Source organism: Oncorhynchus tshawytscha, linkage group LG10 (genome assembly GCF_018296145.1).
Source record: "Oncorhynchus tshawytscha isolate Ot180627B linkage group LG10, Otsh_v2.0, whole genome shotgun sequence".
Lineage (NCBI taxonomy): Eukaryota > Metazoa > Chordata > Actinopteri > Salmoniformes > Salmonidae > Oncorhynchus > Oncorhynchus tshawytscha.
Genome location: NC_056438.1, coordinates 7,743,140 through 7,762,856, shown reverse-complemented (window position 1 = coordinate 7,762,856; position 19,717 = coordinate 7,743,140). Strand labels below are relative to the sequence as shown.

General features: G+C 47.3%; 3 protein-coding genes across 5 annotated transcripts in view; 2 read left to right on the top strand and 1 right to left on the bottom strand.

Moving 5' to 3' along the window:
* LOC112239230 overlaps positions 1–3,890 on the top strand; it is a 64,722-nt gene extending 60,832 nt beyond the window's left edge. For all 3 annotated transcript variants that reach the window (XM_042329352.1, XM_042329354.1, XM_042329353.1), the window contains 3 exons: positions 1,312–1,410; positions 2,105–2,187; positions 2,807–3,890. In XM_042329352.1, the coding sequence (XP_042185286.1) occupies positions 1,312–1,410; positions 2,105–2,187; positions 2,807–3,257 (633 nt within the window). In that variant the 3' untranslated portion in view covers positions 3,258–3,890. The remainder of the gene's footprint in view (positions 1–1,311; positions 1,411–2,104; positions 2,188–2,806) is intronic.
* The window catches only part of LOC112259691 (gastrula zinc finger protein XlCGF57.1), a 1,127,091-nt gene that overhangs the window by 696,245 nt on the left and 411,129 nt on the right, over positions 1–19,717 (bottom strand). The window lies entirely within an intron of this gene.
* Positions 14,800–19,717, top strand: part of LOC112239556 (pyruvate carboxylase, mitochondrial-like) — an 85,192-nt gene continuing 80,274 nt past the window's right edge. Inside the window, exon 1 of the mRNA XM_042329437.1 lies at positions 14,800–15,006. The gene's annotated coding sequence lies outside the window, so the exon portion shown is untranslated. The remainder of the gene's footprint in view (positions 15,007–19,717) is intronic.

The following is a 19,717-nucleotide window of genomic DNA, read 5'->3' as shown; positions in this document are numbered from 1 at the left end:
TGTTAAATACAGTAACAGTACTGATGTTAAATACAGTAACAGTGTTAAATACAGTAACAGTACTGATGTTAAATACAGTAACAGTGTTAAATACAGTAACAGTACTGATGTTAAATACAGTAACAGTACTGATGTTAAATACAGTAACAGTACTGATGTTAAATACAGTAACAGTGTTAAATACAGTAACAGTACTGATGTTAAATACAGTAACAGTACTGGTGTTAAATACAGTAACAGTGTTAAATACAGTAACAGTACTGATCGTTAAATACAGTAACAGTGTTAAATACAGTAACAGTGTTAAATACAGTAACAGTGTTAAATACAGTAACAGTGTTAAATACAGTAACAGTACTGGTGTTAAATACAGTAACAGTGTTAAATACAGTAACAGTACTGGTGTTAAATACAGTAACAGTGTTAAATACAGTAACAGTGTTAAATACAGTAACAGTACTGATGTTAAATACAGTAACAGTGTTAAATACAGTAACAGTACTGATGTTAAATACAGTAACAGTACTGATGTTAAATACAGTAACAGTGTTAAATACAGTAACAGTACTGATGTCCCGTCAGCTGAATGATTTCAGTTGTCAGTTGATTGTTCAAACCATCTAAAACCAACTTCTGATGGTAATGACAGCTGTGTCTCTCACTCTGAGTGATGACATGGTGCGGGTGATGACATGGTGCGGGTAATGACATGGTGCGGGTGATGACATGGTGCGGGTGATGACATGGTGCGGGTGATGACATGGTGCGGGTGATGACATGGTGCGGGTGATGACATGCTGCAACGTCCTCAAACGTGTATGAACATCTAGATCCATTGTTATTTTTCGGTGCCAAAACTAAGGGTACCGAGTGACACTTTTTTTTGGGGCCCACCTATGCCCCGTCCGGGAAAAACTGTCAGGGTTTTGGTTTCCTGACAGTTTTTCTCGAGGTGACGGCATTGGTGAAGAAAATGTGAGGGCATAAACCCACAACTAGGAACAACACGTGATGGAACTGAACACAACATGAACACACGTACGTACCCAAACCCACACACAGATTCTGACAAAACATTAGGAACACAACATGAACACACGTACGTACCCAAACCCACACACAGATTCTGACAAAACATTAGGAACACAACATGAACACAAACATGCACGCACAGTCAAATAATAATCTCTGGGTTTCATGAGAAAAACGCCTGCAGCTGAGCAGTCACTCCTTCATGTGCTAATTCACAGCTCTGCTCTCTTCCTGCACACATTTATTCACACGTGTGTTCGGTGTGTGTGTGTGTTGCAGGTGAAGACGAAGTGTGTGTCTCAGTGTGTTGAGTTCTACTATCTTTCCAAGAGACTTCCTGACAAACAGAGAAAACAGAGGGAGCAGGAACAGATGAGTGTAAGGACGAGGAGCCACTCACTGCTGATGTCCCACTGTCATCTCATCTCATCTCTCTCTCTCTCTCTCTCTCTCTGTCTGTCTCTCTGTCTCTCTCTCTGTCTCTCTCTCTCTCTGTCTCTCTGTCTCTCTCTCTGTCTGTCAAACTCATCTATGCAACTCATTTTGCCCCCATCTTCACCGAGGTCCGGAGGGCCGTACTTAAATATTATATATTATATATGTATCGGAGTTAGGGATAGTTCTCTATCAAAAACTCCATTGCTTTTGGAATCTTCTCTTCTCCCTGACTGCCTAGCTTTCATTTTGATGACTGTTAGCAAGCTGGACAAACTGAACATAGTAGAAATGTGTCATTTCTACACGGTTTCTAATTGACACATCTATCATCAACTCTGATTCGCTGTCTCTTCTGATTCGCTGGCTCTTCTGATTCCCTGTCTCTTCTGATTCGCTGGCTCTTCTGATTCCCTGTCTCTTCTGATTCGCTGTCCCTTCTGATTCGCTGTCCCTTCTGATTCGCTGGCTCTTCTGATTCGCTGGCTCTTCTGATTCGCTGGCTCTTCTGATTCGCTGGCTCTTCTGATTCGCTGGCTCTTCTGATTCGCTGGGTCATGTTCTATTGAGGCTCAAAGTCAGAATGTCTGCTTCTAGAGGGAATAAAATTCTATGGTACCCCAATATCCTTTTACAGGTGGTGTCCCTCCCTAAACCGATGGAAGTAGTGGTTCCAGCCCCGTCATTGGCTACCAGCTTCCCCTGTAAGCAGTGTGGAAAGTGAGTTTGACCAATGAGACTGAAGAATCAACATCAGTGCACATCTCACCTTTACACAAGTCAGCAGGCACAACTTTGAACTCTCTAATCCATCTCTCCATCTCTCCATCTCTCCATCTATCCATCTCTCCATCTCTTTTTGCACCATCTTTTTCCTTCTCTCTCTCTCTCTTCTCTCTCTCTCTCTCTCTCTCACTCTTCTCTCTCTCTCTCTCTCTCTTCTCTCTCTCTCTCTCTCTCTCTCTCTCTCTCTCTCTCTCTCTCTCTCTCTCTCTCTCTCTCTCTCTCTCTCTCTCCCTCTCTCTCTCTCTCTCTCTCTCTCTCTCTTCTCTTCTCTCTTCTCTCTCTCTCTCTCTCTCTCCTCTCTCTCTCTCTCTCTCTCTTTCTCCCTCTCTCTTCTTCTCTCTCTCCCTCCTCTCTCTCTGCTCTTTCTCTCCCTCCTCTCTCTCTCTCCCTCTCTCTTCTTCTCTCTCTCTCCCTCTCTCTCTCTCTCTCTTCTCTCTCTCCTCTCTCTCTCTCTCTCTCTCTCTCTCCTCTCTCTTTCTCTCTCTCTCTCTCTCTCTCTCTCTCTCTCTCCCTCCTCTCTCTCCCTCTCTCTCCCCTTTCTCTCTCTCCATAGGATGTTCTACAAGATAAAGAGTCGTAACGCCCATATGAAGATCCATCGGCAGCAGCAGGACGACTGGAGACACCCAGGCCTCGGCCTCAACCCAGCCCAGAACCTCACCTCCAACCTGGGCACCAATCTACCCCATTGCCAGGCTTCAGGTCGGGCCTATCTCCCAGGCCCCATCAACAACAACAGCATTCACCATATTGGTGGTGCTCACACCATCATCAGCGACATCAGCGTTCCGAACACCAATACCGTAACCAATAGCAACAGTGTCACTGTCAATGACTCCACCTCTAATCAGAGGGGACCCGCTCCCCTCCTCTCTCTCCACCACTCGTGGGACTCGTTTCAGGTGAACTCTGACCCTGCGGCGGTATTCTTCTGTGACCCGGAAGTGAAAGCTGTGCTCGGAGTCATGGCGGGAGGGGTGAAAGGTCAAATCTTGTGGAATTAGCATCAGAGATACAGTATAAAATGACCAGATGGTCTTGTCTCAGCCCTAACAATGGGAGACATTGTCGCGAAGACAGAAAGGCAGGCGAGAGGAGGCGAGATGAGATGAGAATATTCTAGCCAATGAGAAGGCAGATACGATCAGGTGGGAATATTCTAGCCAATGAGAGGACAGATACAACTGTGAACAATAGACACAACTCCAATATAAAAGTTTTTCTTAAAGTTGCCAAGATGTTGTGCATCCACTTATATCAGTATCTCCGTAACAACCTAAACATTACGAAACTTCTATTCGATCAAATAAGCCTTACTTAACAAATTAACAACACTATCTCATAAACCTTGATACAAAAAAAATCCCCATTTTGGTCTGCTTATCGCTATATTCTCTCTGTCAGATTTTGACGGGAGTGGAGCCTCTCACTCAGCCTCTTCCTCTCTGGTAGTATTCTAGAATCAGAACAGACAGACATAATTCACTTCCTTTCTGTACTGCTTGGTTTTGGTACGGTCAAAGACGTAAATAAAGAGTTTTTGTACATTTGTACAGTTTTTGGATTTGTATTTAAATACTTTGAGTTGCTTTGCGTTTCATAAAAAAAATTAAAAAATAAATAAATATATATTTGTGTGTTTTTGTATCTTACTCCATTTCCCTCACACACACACACACATGAGCACACTCAACCGTCAGAGGGTAGATATTGACATAGACAGACTAATGTTGACAAGGGGGTGCACATTCTGTCTCTACTGCTCTCTAAGTGGCTATGGACCTCAACGATGTTGTGTAAGTTTCAGTTGATGGTTAACTGTAGGCGAGTACCCAAATTGCTCCCTATCTCCTACGTACTACATCACTTCTGACCAGGGCCCATAGGAAAATAGGGCGTGATTTGAGACCAGGCTGTGTGTTTGTGTCTCTAGACTCTTTTCTGTAGCCAGGTTGCCAGGTGCTGGGGTCAACTGTGACGTCACAGGGTTCTAGAATGAAGAGGGTTCTGGGAAGGAATATAGGGAGGCGATGAGTGTTCTAGAAGAGTTTTAGTCGTAAACAACAAAAATGAACAATCATCATAGTCACTCAGCGTACAGACTCCTCTTAATAAGCCAATCAATACCCACCTGGGCAGATAGTCAGGCCTATCAGCATAGAGTAATCCCTCCTATCAACCCCAAGACCCACCCCATTCCAACTCGATAAGAGAGTAAGGTGACTCTAAAGCCAGTCTTGTGACTCTAAAGCCAGTCTGGTGACTCTAAATCCAGTCTGGTGACTCTAAAGCCAGTCTTGTGACTCTAAAGCCAGTCTGGTGACTCTAAAGCCAGTCTGGTGACTCTAAAGCCAGTCTTGTGACTCTAAAGCCAGTCTGGTGACTCTAAAGCCAGTCTGGTGACTCTAAAGCCTGTCTGGTGACTCTAAAGCCAGTCTGGTGACTCTAAAGCTTTGTTGTTTTGGTTAGTTGTTATAGTCAGTTTATGGTTAGTTGTTATGATCAGTTTATGGTATGATTTGGGCAACGTAAAACTGATCCTAGATCTGAGCCTAGCAGGTGGTAACAGGTACACACAGGTGTGGAATTCCGCAGGTGTGCCAGCTAACAGAGATGCCAACTAACACAACAGAGATGCCAACCTAATGCTAGATGTATTATATAAGTGTTATTAACAGTCATTAACAACTGTTTACGACTGTTATGATGGAAATACTATTACTTACTGTAGCCAGGTGATTACAGGTAGGCAATATACAGGTAGGCTATATACAGGTAGGCTATATACAGGTAGACTACATAAAGGTAGGCTATATACAGGTAGACTATATACAGGTAGGCCATATACAGGTAGGCTATATACAGTTAGGCTATATACAGGTAGACTATATACAGGTAGGCTATATACAGGTAGGCTACATACAGGTAGGCTACATACAGGTAGGCTACATACAGGTAGGCTATATACAGGTAGGCTATATACAGGTAGACTATATACAGGTAGGCCATATACAGGTAGGCCATATACAGGTTGGCTACATAAAGGTAGGCTATATACAGGTAGGCTATATACAGGTAGGCCATATACAGGTAGGCTATATACAGGTAGGCTATATACAGGTAGGCTATATACAGGTAGGCTATATACAGGTAGGCTATATACAGGTAGGCTAGCCATAGAGATGGATACAGGTCACTACTTGGAAATAACCTGTTTGTGCATGGACTTTTCCATTGAGCGCTTCCACCATTTTAAAGTAGTCAACTGTGTGGAACTCCCTCTGGGTAAAGGAAGGATCACATCATTCCATCCAGGTCATTAGGAGGGATCTGCCAGTTAATTATATTCGTGGGCAAACTTGGCTTTATACCCGTTCAAACAACACCCTCCAGGTGGCAGTATTTACCTTTCAGTTTGTTAACCAACTCGTAGTAGGTGTAGAAGAAGAAGAAGAAGAAAATGGACTTCTTCCAAAATGAAGACGGCCTCAACGGTGCTGCCCGTGCTCTCACAGACGCCATAATGGGACCGATACAAAGATGAGTCCTCTATCTAAGTCTATGGTGCCAACCCACAGTGATGCCAACCTAACCCACAGTCATGCCAACCTAACCCACTGTGATGCCAACCTAACCCACAGTGATCCCAACCTAACCCACAGCGATGCCAACCTAACCCACACCCACAGTGATGCCAACCTAACCCACTGTGATGCCAACCTAACCCACAGTGATGCCAACCTAACCCACAGCGATGCCAACCTAACCCACAGTGATGCCAACCTAACCCACAGTGATGCCAACCTAACCCACAGTGATGCCAACCTAACCCACAGCGATGCCAACCTAACCCACAGTGATGCCAACCTAACCCACTGTGATGCCAACCTAACCCACAGTGATGCCAACCTAACCCACAGTGATGCCAACCTAACCCACTGTGATTCCCACAGTGATGCCAACCTAACCCACAGTGATGCCAACCTAACCCACAGTGATGCCAACCTAACCCACTGTGATGCCAACCTAACCCACAGTGATGCCAACCTAAACAACATATATGCCAATCTAACCCACAGTGATGCCAACCTAAACAACATAGATGCCAACCTAACCCACTGTGATGCCAACCTAACCCACAGTGATGTCAACCTAAACAACATAGATGCCAACCTAACCCACAGTGATGCCAACCTAAACAACTTTAGATGCCAACCTAACCCACAGTGATGCCAACCTAACCCACAGTGATGCCAACCTAACCCACTGTGATGCCAACCTAACCCACAGTGATGCCAACCTAAACAACATATATGCCAATCTAACCCACAGTGATGCCAACCTAAACAACATAGATGCCAACCTAACCCACAGTGATGCCAACCTAAACAACATAGATGCCAACCTAACCCACAGTGATGCCAACCTAAACAACAAAGATGCCAATCTGACCCACAGTGATGCCAACCTAACCCACAGTGATGCCAACCTAACCCACAGTGATGCCAACCTAAACAACATAGATGCCAACCTAACCCACAGTGATGCCAACCTAAACAACAAAGATGCCAATCTGACCCACAGTGATGCCAACCTAACCCACAGTGATGCCAACCTAACCCACAGTGATGCCAACCTAAACAACATAGATGCCAATCTAACCCACAGTGATGCCAACCTAAACAACATAGATGCCAAACTGCTACGTGTAATGACAAGGTAGGTTTAATTTTGTTTTGTATTATCAATTGTTTACGAAGTCATGCAAACCTGATGTTAGATAATGTACTGTGGATAATCTATGATTATGATGTTGAATAATGTTCAGTGGTCACCGTTTTAAGCCTAGCAGCCTCGTCAAGAGGTTCTGAACTCTTGGTCTAACGGCTAAAGGATGTTGGGTTGATAGTCAGTGGACCCGGGTTCGAGGTTGGCACACGTTTTTCAAAACAGTATTGTTCCAAGAGAATGAAATGATCCTTAACTAGTCCTTAAATGATCCTTAACTAGTCCTTAAATGATCCTTAACTAGTCCTTAAATGATCCTTAACTAGTCCTTAAATGATCCTTAACTAGTCCTTAAATGATCCTTAACTAGTCCTTAAATGATCCTTAACTAGTCTTTATATGATCCTTAACTAGTCCTTATATGATCCTTAACTAGTCCTTAAATGATCCTTAACTAGTCCTTAAATGTAACTACGGGGACATGAACTGTGTGGTCAACTATCTGATTCAGAGAGGAGACTGTCCAAACTCACAGACCTGTACAGATAGATAAACACACTCTCCTGCACAAATAGATCATTAAGCAAACAGGGCCTTTATCTGCCTCTTTAAAACCAAGACACTGGTCTAAGGTCAGCAGTGTTTTTCTATGGGAGCCAGCTTGCCTATTATGGTTTAAGGGATCTGGGTCGAGGGTCAAGGAATGAAGGGAGGAAGAGAAAGAGGGGGACAGACAATACAGAGTCCCAGCAGTGGAGAGGAGAGGAGAGGAGAGGAGATGGGAGGAGAGGAGAGGAGGGGAGGAGAGGAGAGGAGAGGAGAGGGGAGGGGAGAGGGGAGGAGGGGGAGAGGGAGAGGAGAGGGGGAGAGGAAAGGAGAAGAGAGAGGAGAGGGGGAGAGGGAGGGGGAGAGGAGGAGGAGGAGAGAGAGGAGAGGGGAGATGAGGGGAGGGAGGAGAAGGGAGGGAGGAGAGGAGAGGAGAGGAGAGGTGAAGGGAGGGGGAGATGAGGAAAGGGGCGGGGAGATGAGGAGAGGCGAGGGGAGATGAAGGGAGAGGAGATGAGTAGAGGGGAGGGGAGATGAAGGGAGGGGGGAGGAGAGGAGAGATGAGGATAGGGGCGGGGAGATGAAGGGAGGGGAGGGAGGAGAGGAGCGATGAGGATAGGGGCGGGGAGATGAAGGGAGGGGGAGGAGAGGGGAGGGGGGAGATGAGGGGAAGGAGAAGAATGGAGGGGAGATGAGGAGAGGGGGCGGGGAGATGAAGGGAGATGAGGAGAGGGAGGAGATGGAGGGGAGATGAGGGGAAGGGAGGGAGATGAGGAGAGGGGAGATGAGGAGATGGGAGGGGAGATGAGGGAGGGGGAGATGAGGAGATGGGAGGGGAGATGAGGGAGGGGGAGATGAGGAGATGGGAGGGGAGATGAGGGAGGGGGAGATGAGGAGAAGGGAGGGGAGATGAGGAGAGGGAGGAGAAGGGAGGGGAGATGAAGGGAGGGGAGGAGGGGAGATGAAGGGAGTGGAGGGAGGAGGGAGGATAGGGGAGGGGAGATGAGGATAGGGGAGAGTAGGGGAGATGAAGGGAGGGGAGATGAGGATAGAGGGAGATGAAGGGAGGGGAGGGGAGGGGAGATGAAGGGAGTGGAGGGAGGAGAGGGGAGGGGAGATGAGGATAGGTGAGAGGAGGGGAGATGAAGGGAGTGGAGGGAGGAGAGGGGAGGAGATGAGGATATGGGAGAGGAGGGGAGATGAAGGGAGGGGAGGAGAGAGATGAGGATGAGGAGGAGGGGAGATGAGATAGGGAGATGAGAGAGGGAGATGAGTAGAGGGGAGGGAGGATAGGGGAGGGGAGATGAAGAGAGGGGAGGGAGATGAAGAGAGGGGAGGGAGGATAGGGGTGGGGAGATGAAGGGAGGGGAGGGGAGAGGAGATGAGGAGAGGGGAGGGAGGAGAGGGGGGATGAAGGGAGGGGAGGGAGATGAAGGAGAGGAGGGGAGGAAGGAGGGAGGAGATGAGGATAGGGGAGGGGAGATGAGGAGAGGGGAGGGGAGATGAAGGGAGAGGGAGGGAGGGGAGATGAAGGGAGGAGAGAAGAGATGAGGAGAGGGGAGATGAGGACAGGGGAGATGAGGGGAGGGAAGGGGAGATGAGGAGAGGGGAGGGGAGATGAGGAGAGGGGAGATCAGGATAGGGGAGGGGAGATGAGGAGATGAGGAGATGGGAGGAGAGGGGGTGAGGGGAGGGGAGATGAAGGGAGGGGAGAAGAGAGGAGGAGAGGGAGGGGAGATGAGGACAGGGGAGATGAGGGGAGGGAGAGATAAGGAGAGGGGAGGGGAGATGAGGATAGGAGAGGGGAGATGAGGAGAGGAGATGGGAGATCAGGATAGGGGAGGGAGATGAGGATAGGGGAGATGAGGAGAGGGGAGGGGAGATGAGGATAGGGAAAGGAGATGAGGATAGGGGAGGGAGTTGAGGATAGGGAGATGAGGATAGGGAGGGAGTTGAGGATAGGGGAGATGAGGATAGGGGAGGGAGATGAGGATAGGGAGATGAGGATAGGGGAGGGAGATGAGGATAGGGGAGGGAGTTGAGGATAGGGGAGATGAGGAGAGGGGAGGGGAGATGAGGATAGGGGAAGGGAGATGAGGAGAGGGTAGGTTAGAAGAAGGGAGGGGAGGGAGTGGAGGATAGGGGGAGATGAAGGGAGGAGAGATGAGGAGAGTGAGGAGATGGAGGGGAGATGAAGGGAGGGGAGATGAGGAGAGGGAGGAGATGGAGGGGAAATGAGGGGAAGGGAGGGGAGATGAGGATAGGGGAGGGAGATAAGGAGAGGAGAGGGGAGATGAAGGGAGGGGTTGATGAGGAGAGGGTAGGGGAGATGAGGGAGGGAGGAGAAGGGAGGGGAGATGAGGATAGGGGAGGGGAGATGAGGAGAGGGGAGGATAGATGAGGGGAGGGAGGAGAAGGGAGGGGAGATGAGGAGAGGGGGAGATGGAGGGGAGATGAGGGGAGGGAGGAGAGGGGAGGGGAAGGGGGAGGGAGCTGAGGGGAGGGAGGAAAGGGGAAGGGAGGGAGGGCAGATGAGGATAGGGAGGGATATGAAGGGAGGGGGTAAATGGAGGGGAGATGAGGGAGGGAGGAGAGGGAGATGAGGGGAGGGAGGGGAGAGGGGGAGGGGAAGGGGGAGGGGAGGAGAAGGGAGGGGAGAGGGGAAGGGGGGGGGAAGGGACGGAGGAGAGGGGAAGGGAGGGGAGATGAGGGGAGGGAGGAGAGGGGAAGGGAGGGAGGGAGGTGTCGTGTCTTTGGCTATACCGGATTCAGAGATATGACATGTTATTCTATAAAATAATTTCTCTGTAATTAATATTACCTGATTAAGCTAATCAGGTAAATGTAATTAACTAGAGAGTCGAGCACCACGAAATAATGTTTATAGAGCTGTTATCTTCCGAATAAACTCTTAAAACTTCTTAGGGCTGCAATCTCGTTAATGGGATCAATATGACAACAGCCAGTGAAAGTGCAGGGCGCCAAATTCAAAACAACAGAAATCTCATAATTAGAATTCCTCAGACATACATGTATCTTATACCGTTTTAAAGGTAATCTTGTTGTTAATCCCACCACTGTGTCCGATTTCAAATAGGCTTTACAGCGAAAGCACCACAAACGATTATGTTAGGTCAGAGCCAAGCAACAGAAAAACACAGCCATTTTTTTCCAGCCAAAGAGAGGAGTCACAAAAAGCGCAAAGAGATAGAATTCATAAATAACCTTTGATGATCTTCATCAGATGACACTCACAGGACTTCATGTTACACAATACATGTATGTTTTGTTTGATAAAGTTCATATTTATATAAAAAAAATCTCAGTATACATTGGCTCGTTACGTTCACTAGTTCCAAAAACATCCAGTGATTTTGCAGAGAGCCACATCATTTTACAGAAATACTCATTATAAGAGTTGATCAATACACATGTTAGACATGGAAATATAGTTGATCAATACATATGTTAGACATGGAAATATAGATATACCTCTCCTTAATTCCGTAATTTAACTGCTGTGTCAGATTTTTTAAAAACTTTACTGAAAAAGCAAACCATGCAATAATCTGAGACGGCGCTCAGAAAATAAACACAATTATGCGCCATGTTGGAGTCAACAGAAATCAGAAATCAATAAATATCCACTTACCTTTGACGATCTTCATCAGAATGCACTCCCAGGAATCCTAGTTTCACAATAAATGCTTGATTTGTTCGATAATGTCCATTATTTATGCCCAAGTAGCTACTTTTGTTAGCACGTTTAGTACACAAATCCAAATGCTCGTGCAGGTCCATCCGAACGTCGGACGAAAACTTAAAAAAGTTATATTACAGGTCGAAGAAACATTTCAAACTAAGTATAGAATCAATATTTAGGATGTTGTTATCATCAATCTTCAATAAAGTTCCAACCGGAGAATTCCTATGTCTGTAGAGAAGCCACGGAACGCAGGTCGCTATCATGTGAAATGCGTGTGACCAGGACCTGGCTCTCTGCCAGACCACTGACTCAAAGAGCTCCCATCCGGCTCCACAACACAGTAGAAGCCTCATTCAAGTTTCTAAAGACGGTTGACATCTAGTGGAAGCTCTAGGAAGTGCAACGTTATCCATATCCCACTGTGTATTCAATAGGGGCTGGGTTGAAAATCGACCAACCTCAGATTTCCCACTTCCTGTTTGGATTTCTTCTCAGGTTTTTGCCTGCCATATGAGTTCTGTTATACTCACATACATCATTCAAACAGTTTTAGAAACTTTAGAGTGTTTTCTATCCAATACTAATAATAATATGTGTATATTAGCAACTGGGACTGAGGAGCAGGGCGTTTACTCTGGGCACCTCTGGGCACCTTTCATCCAAGCTACTCAATACTGCCCCTGCAGCCATAAGAAGATAATACAACCACATCAAACGACCAAAAAGTAGGACGGACTCTAACGTTAAACATATCTCCTGTTATCTTTGTGTGAAGATTTTTTGGTATCTTATTGCTGGTGTTTTAGCTAAATTAGAGCTAGCTAGCAACAGCAGCAGACAAACAAAATATGTTGCCATGTCAACGGTGCCCCTGCAGCCATAAGATGTTTTAACGACCTGGTAATCTTTCACCTCAATATTTAATCGTCGCTTTATTCAGTCTCATCTGAATGTTGTAAATTCTAGGTTATCTTCACAAACCCTGGCTAACAAGTTGAATCAGCAATACAACATTTGGTTTAATTATTTATTTACTAAATACCTACATAATCACACAGAATTACATATACACAGAATGGATCATACATTGGTTACAAATGATGTCATAAAGGAAAACGTCCCCTGGTGGACGGAACAGATACGACGGCTGGTTACACAAAGAGAGGGGGGTTGGGTTTGAGTGAAAGAGCGGGAAGACTGAGGAACAAAAGGTTTTGTGTCTCTATCGGGTCGTGGGCAGCTATGCGATTGTAAATACAGTATCTGATGCTAAATCAAATAAATAAATAACCGCCCATTTGAAAAAGGAAAATGCAATAAATATTTACTCTGAACTGCGCTTCATAGATAGAAGGACTGGTCACCCCTCAGAGCCTGGTTCCTCTGGTCTACCCAGTACAGCCAGTAGAGGACTGGTCACCCCTCACCCCTCAGAGCCTGGTTCCTCTGGTCTACCCAGTACAGCCAGTAGAGGACTGACCACCCTCAGAGCCTGGTTCCTCTGGTCTACCCAGTACAGCCAGTAGAGGACTGGTCACCCTCAGAGCCTGGTTCCTCTGGTCTACCCAGTACAGCCAGTAGAGGACTGACCACCCCTCAGAGCCTGGTTCCTCTGGTCTACCCAGTACAGCCAGTAGAGGACTGGTCACCCCTCAGAGCCTGGTTCCTCTGGTCTACCCAGTACAGCCAGTAGAGGACTGGTCACCCCTCAGAGCCTGGTTCCTCTGGTCTACCCAGTACAGCCAGTAGAGGACTGGTCACCCCTCAGAGCCTGGTTCCTCTGGTCTACCCAGTACAGCCAGTAGAGGACTGACCACCCCTCAGAGCCTGGTTCCTCTGGTCTACCCAGTACAGCCAGTAGAGGACTGGTCACCCCTCAGAGCCTGGTTCCTCTGGTCTACCCAGTACAGCCAGTAGAGGACTGACCACCCCTCAGAGCCTGGTTCCTCTGGTCTACCCAGTACAGCCAGTAGAGGACTGACCACCCCTCAGAGCCTGGTTCCTCTGGTCTACCCAGTACAGCCAGTAGAGGACTGGTCACCCTCAGAGCCTGGTTCCTCTGGTCTACCCAGTACAGCCAGTAGAGGACTGACCACCCCTCAGAGCCTGGTTCCTCTGGTCTACCCAGTACAGCCAGTAGAGGACTGACCACCCTCAGAGCCTGGTTCCTCTGGTCTACCCAGTACAGCCAGTAGAGGACTGACCACCCCTCAGAGCCTGGTTCCTCTGGTCTACCCAGTACAGCCAGTAGAGGACTGACCACCCTCAGAGCCTGGTTCCTCTGGTCTACCCAGTACAGCCAGTAGAGGACTGACCACCCTCAGAGCCTGGTTCCTCTGGTCTACCCAGTACAGCCAGTAGAGGACTGACCACCTCTCAGAGCCTGGTTCCTCTGGTCCAGTACAGCCAGTAGTGTGACTGATAGTGTGTGTAGTGTGTGTGTGTGTGTGTGATAGTGTGTGTGTGTGTGTGTGATAGTGTGTGTGTGTGTGTGTGTGTGTGTGTGATAGTGTGTGTGTGTGTGTGTGTGTGTGTGTGTGTGTGTGTGTGTGATTGTGTGTGTGATAGTGTGAGATAGTGTGTGTGTATGATAGTGTGTGTGTGTGAGTGTGTGTGTTTGTGATGTGTGTGTGTGTGATATTGTGTGATAGTGTGTGTGTGTGTGTGTGTGTGTGTGTGTGTGTGTGATAGTGTGTGTGTGTGATTGTGTGTGTGATAGTGTGAGATAGTGTGTGTGTGATGATAGTGTGTGTGTGTGTGTGTTTGTGATGGTGTGTGTGTGTGATATTGTGTGATAGTGTGTGTGTGTGATAGTGTTTGTGTGTGTGTGTGATAGTATTTGTGTGTGTGTGTGATAGTGTGTGTGATAGTGTGTGTGATAGTGTGTGTGTGTGTGATAATGTGTGTGTGTGTGTGTGATAGTGTGTGTGTGTGTGATAGTGTGTGTGTGATAGTGATAGTGTGTGTGTGTGTGTGTGTGTGTGTGTGTGATAGTGTGTGTTTAGTGTGACTGTGTGTGATAGTGTGTGTGTGTGTGTGTAGTGTGTGTGTGATAGTGTGTGTGTGTGTGATAGTGTGTGTGTGTGATAGTGTGTGTGTGTGATAGTGTGTGTGTGTGATAGTGATAGTGTGTGTGTGTGATAGTGTGTGTGTGTGATAGTGTGTGTGTGATAGTGTGTGTGTGTGTGTGTGTTTAGGGTGTCCTTGGAGGTAAAATGTGATGCAGAATTAGTATGAAGAACAGAACAAACTCAACCCTTATCTTCTTCAGGTCTCCTCTTTTTCTCCCTCCCCCATTCCCTCCCTATCTCCCTCCCTCCCTCCCTCCCTCCCTCCCTCCCTGTGTCCCTCCCTCCCTCCCCCTCCCTCCCTCCCTCCCTCCCTCCCTCCCTCCCTCCCTCCCTCCCTCCCTCCCTCCCTCCCTCCCTCCCCCTCCCTCCCTCCCTCCCTCCCTCCCTCTCCTCTCCTCTCCCTCTTTCAGTGTAATCCTCAGCTCTCTGATTGGTTGTGACGAGAAGGGGGTTTGTACTGTGTACCGAGAGAGAGACTTAACTGTTCAACAGTCAGCCAAACCAGCTGCCGATTGAAACACGTCAAGGTTCTACAGGTTACTGAAGGTGTCTGTCAGCCACATGTTAAAGGAGTCCCTCATCCTCTTCTCGTAGTCAGGCTGTCTGTGTCCGCTCCAAACCCAACGGTTCTGTGTGTAGGACCACACACTCTGGTTCAGGTTGTCTACGTTGTTTCTGCAGAGAGGATTCAGACAGACTACAGTAAGTACTGCTGTGTGGTGGGTTTCATTGTTGTCATGGACATTTGCACTTTGAGTAACTTTGTTTCGGAGAGAGCGTGTGTTTGTGTGTTTGTGTGTGGGCATATTGGTGAGGTTAACTTTTAAAATGTGTGTGTGTGTGATAGTGTGTGTTTGTGTGACTGTGAACTTGTTGTGTGTGTGTGTGATTGTGTGTGATAGTGTGTGTGTGAACTTCTGTGTGTGTGATAGTGTGTGTGTGAACTTGTTGGATGTGTGTGATAGTGTGTGTGATAGTGTGTGTGTGTGTGTGTGTGATAGTGTGTGTGAGTGTGTGTGTGTGTGTTTGTGTGTGTGCAACTTGTTGGATGTGTGATTGTGTGAAATGTGTGTGTGTGTGTGTGTGTGTGTTGTGTGTGTGTGTGTGTGTGTGTGTGTGTGTGTGTGTGTGTGTGTGTGATAGTGTGTGTGTGTGTGTGTGTGATAGTGTGTGTGTGTGTGATAGTGTGTGTGTGTGATAGTGTGTGTGTGTGTAGTGTGTGTGTGTGATAGTGTGTGTGTGTGATGTGTGTGTGTGTGTGTGTGTGTGTGTGCATATTGTTTCAGGTTACTTTGTATTTGTGTGTGACGACTATTGGTGAATACCTTGGTTCATTGGTTCATTCCTGTGGTGTCTTTCTCTGTTTGACCTTTGAACCTAGTCCACATGGTGGTGGTTTGGCAAAGCGTGTGGGTGTGTGTGTAAGTGTGTGTGTGTGTGTACGTGTGTGTCTTCTCTTGTACAACTTTTGTAGATGATCTCATAGTACAAACTGGGACACAATAACAACAATAACAACAATAACAACAACAATAACAACAATAACAACAACACTAACAACAATAACAACAATAACAACAACACTAACAACAATAACAACAATAACAACAACACTAACAACAATAACAACAACAATAACAACAATAACAACAACAATAACACTAACAACACTAACAACAACAATAACAACAACACTAACAACAATAACAACAATAACAACAATAACAACAACAACACAAAACAACAATAATAATAATAACAATAACAACCAATAGCATTATAATATAATTAGGTGGATGTTTACATTTGTCTGATTTCATAATACAAGTGTTGTAGTAGTAGTTGTAGTGTTGTATTCTACCTATGTGTGAATTGGAAATGAGTTGTTTTTGTTGTTGTTTGTTGTTTGTTGTTGTTGCATCCTCCCTCTGAGAGTCGGGGTCACGGCCATGGATCAGACATTATAGACAGTGACCCTGGACCAATTAGGGCCTTGCTCAAGGGCACGTTAGACAGATGGACATCTAGTTACTGTAGCGGTGACTGAATCTGGGATGTGTTTCGACGACGACGATGATGATGATGATGATGATGATGGTCCGAGTTTTACTAACACAATGATACTTCCAACTACCTTTCTGACCATCCAGGATGTTATCTGAGTGTATTGGCTGTCCTACTAGTGTCAATAGGGTTTCATAGTGCTGTCTCTTGTCTAATGGGGGCGGGGGCTGTTAGTTCCTCTAGAGTTGACTTAGTTAGATACTCTGCCAATACACCTACTATAATGGATAGACACCAGGGCAGAGCAGAGAGACAGAGGAGGAAGGGAGAGAGAGAGAGAGAGGAGGAGAGACAGAGAGAGAGACAGAGGAGAGAGGGACAGAGGAGAGAGACAGAGGAGAGGGGGAGAGAGGGGAGAGAGGGAGAGAGGAGAGAGACAGAGGAGAGGGGAGAGAGGGGAGAGAGGGAGAGAGGAGAGAGAGAGACAGAGGAGAGAGAGAGGAGAGAGAGAGACAGAGGAGAGAGGGACAGGGGAGAGAAGGAGAGAGGAGGGAGGGACAGAGAAGAGGGACAGAGGAGAGAGGGACAGAGGAGAGAGAGGAGAGACAAAGAGGTAGAGAGGGACAGGGAGAGAGGAGAGGGGACAGAGGAGGAGGGAGGGACAGACAGAGAAGCGAGGGACAGAGGAGAGAGGGACAGAGGAGAGAGAGGGAGAGACGAAAGAGGTAGAGAGGAGAGAGGGAGAGAGGAGAGAGGGACAGAGGAGAGAGGGAGAGAGGAGAGAGGGACAGAGGAGAGAGGGACAGAGGAGGAGAGGGAGGAGAAAGAGGTAGACAGAGGGGAGAGAGGGACAGAGGAGAGAGGGACAGAGGAGAGGAGAGGAGAGAGGGACAGACGAGAGAGGGAGAGAGGAGGAGAGAGGGACAGAGGAGAGAGGGAGGGAGAGAGAGGACAGAGAGGGAGGGACAGAGGAGGGAGGGGCGGAGAGGAGAGAGGGACAGAGGAGAGAGGGACAGAGGAGAGAGGGACAGAGGAGAGAGGGACAGAGGAGAGAGGGACAGATGAGAGAGGGACAGAGGAGAGAGGGACAGAGGAGAGAGGGACAGAGGAGAGAGGGACAGAGGAGAGAGGGACAGAGGAGAGAGGGACAGAGGAGAGAGGGACAGAGGAGAGAGGGACAGAGGAGAGAGGGACAGAGCCCATTAGATCTGTAGCAGATCCCCGTATCCCCCCGTATCTTAGGGGAAGTCAAAGGCCAGACAGATACTGTATTGATCTGTGTGTGTGTGTGTGTGTGTGTGTGTGTGTTGTGTGTCTGTGTGTCTGTTTGTGTTTGTGTGTGTTTGTGTGTGTGTGTGTGTGTCTGGTTGTGTTTGTGTGTGTGTGTGTGTGTGTGTGTGTGTCTGGTTGTGTTTGTGTGTGTGTGTGTTTGTGTGTGTGTGTGTGTCTGGTTGTGTTTGTGTGTGTGTGTGTGTTGTGTTGTGTGTGTGTGTGTGTGTTTGTATGTCTGGTTGTGTTTGTGTGTGTGTGTGTGTGTGTGTGTTTGTGTGTCTGGTTGTGTTTGTGTGTGTGTGTGTGTGTGTGTGTGTGTGTGTGTGTGTGTGTGTGTGTGTGTGTGTGTGTGTGTGTGTGTGTGTGTGTGTGTGTGTGTTTTGAAGAGGTGGATAACAGTGTGTCATAGAAGAAGCAGAACTTTGAGCTGTGGAGAGTTAATAGATGACTGTCCAACTGTTTGTCAAATGTGGACAGTTTGTGTGTGTTGGTGTGTGTGTGTTTGTGTGTTGGTGTGTGTGTGTTTGTGTGTCTGGTTGTGTTTGTGTGTGTGTGTGTGTTTGTGTGTCTGTGTGTGTGTTTGTGTGTGTGTGTGTGTTTGTGTGTGTGTGTGTGTGTGTTTGTGTGTGTGTGTGTGTGTGTCTGGTTGTGTGGTTGTGTGTGTGTGTGTGTGTGTCTGGTTGTGTTTGTGTGTGTCTGGTTGTGTTTGTGTGTGTGTGTGTGTGTGTCTGGTTGTGTTTGTGTGTCTGGTTGTGTTTGTGTGTGTGTGTGTGTGTGTGTGTGTGTGTGTGTCTGGTTGTGTTTGTGTGTGTGTGTGTGTGTGTCTGTGTTGTGTTTGTGTGTGTGTGTGTGTGTGTGTGTGTGTGTGTGTGTGTGTGTGTGTGTGTGTGTGTGGGAGAGAGACAGGAGACAGAGGAAAATAAACTCTCCATTTGTACTGTCTTGAGTTATAATGGGATACTCTGAGGTAGACATTAACCCACATTTACCCTGAGACAGCAACACCTACTCCTCTGGTAGAAAGGATACTGGAAATACACACAGAATGGCCATAAGTAGCAGACTCCACGCCAAAAGTAAAAAGGTTTCCGATGAACTCACCCAGCAGTGTTGAACAGAGACCAGGTTGTGTGTAATCTCAGACGAGATAAATTCTTCCCCAAATATCACTACTTCAAACAAATATAAATGATGAAACACCTTGTACCTGTTCCTCTGTAGTTGAGAGCTGCTTAAACAATCCATACCTTTTAATAAACGATAAGTGTTTGTAAGTGTGTATGTGTGTGTGTGTGTGTGTGTGTGTGTCTGCGTCTGTGTCTGTGTGTGTGTGTGTGTGTGTGTGTGTGTCTGTGTCTGTGTGTGTGTGTGTGTGTGTGTGTGTGTGTCTGTGTCTGTGTCTGTGTCTGTGTGTGTGTGTGTGTGTGTGTGTGTGTGTGTGTGTGTGTGTGTGTGTGTGTGTGTGTGTGTGTCTGTGTGTGTCTGTGTCTGCGTCTGTGTGTGTGTGTGTGTGTGTGTGTGTGTGTGTGTGTGTGTGTCTGTGTGTGTGTGTGTGTGTGTGTCTGTGTCTGTGTGTGTCTGTGTGTGTCTGTGTCTGTGTCTGTGTGTGTGTGTGTGTGTGTGTGTCTGTGTCTGTGTGTGTGTGTGTGTGTCTGTGTCTGTCTGTGTGTGTGTCTGTCTGTCTGTGTGTGTGTGTGTGTGTGTCTGTGTCTGCGTCTGTGTCTGTCTGTGTGTGTGTGTGTGTGTGTGTGTGTGTGTCTGTGTCTGTGTGTGTGTGTGTGTGTGTCTGTGTGTGTGTGTGTGTGTGTCTGTCTGTCTGTGTGTGTGTGTGTGTGTGTGTGTCTGTGTGTGTCTGTGTGTGTGTGTGTGTGTGTGTGTGTGTGTGTGTGTGTCTGTGTCTGTGTGTGTGTGTGTGTGTGTCTGTGTGTGTGTCTGTGTGTGTGTCTGTGTCTGTGTCTGTGTCTGTGTGTGTGTGTGTGTGTGTGTGTGTGTGTGTGTGTGTGTGTGTCTGTGTCTGTGTCTGTGTCTGTGTGTGTGTCTGTGTGTGTGTGTGTGTGTGTGTGTGTGTGTGTGTGTGTGTGTGTGTGTGTCTGTGTCTGTGTGTGTGTGTGTGTGTGTGTGTGTGTGTGTGTGTGTG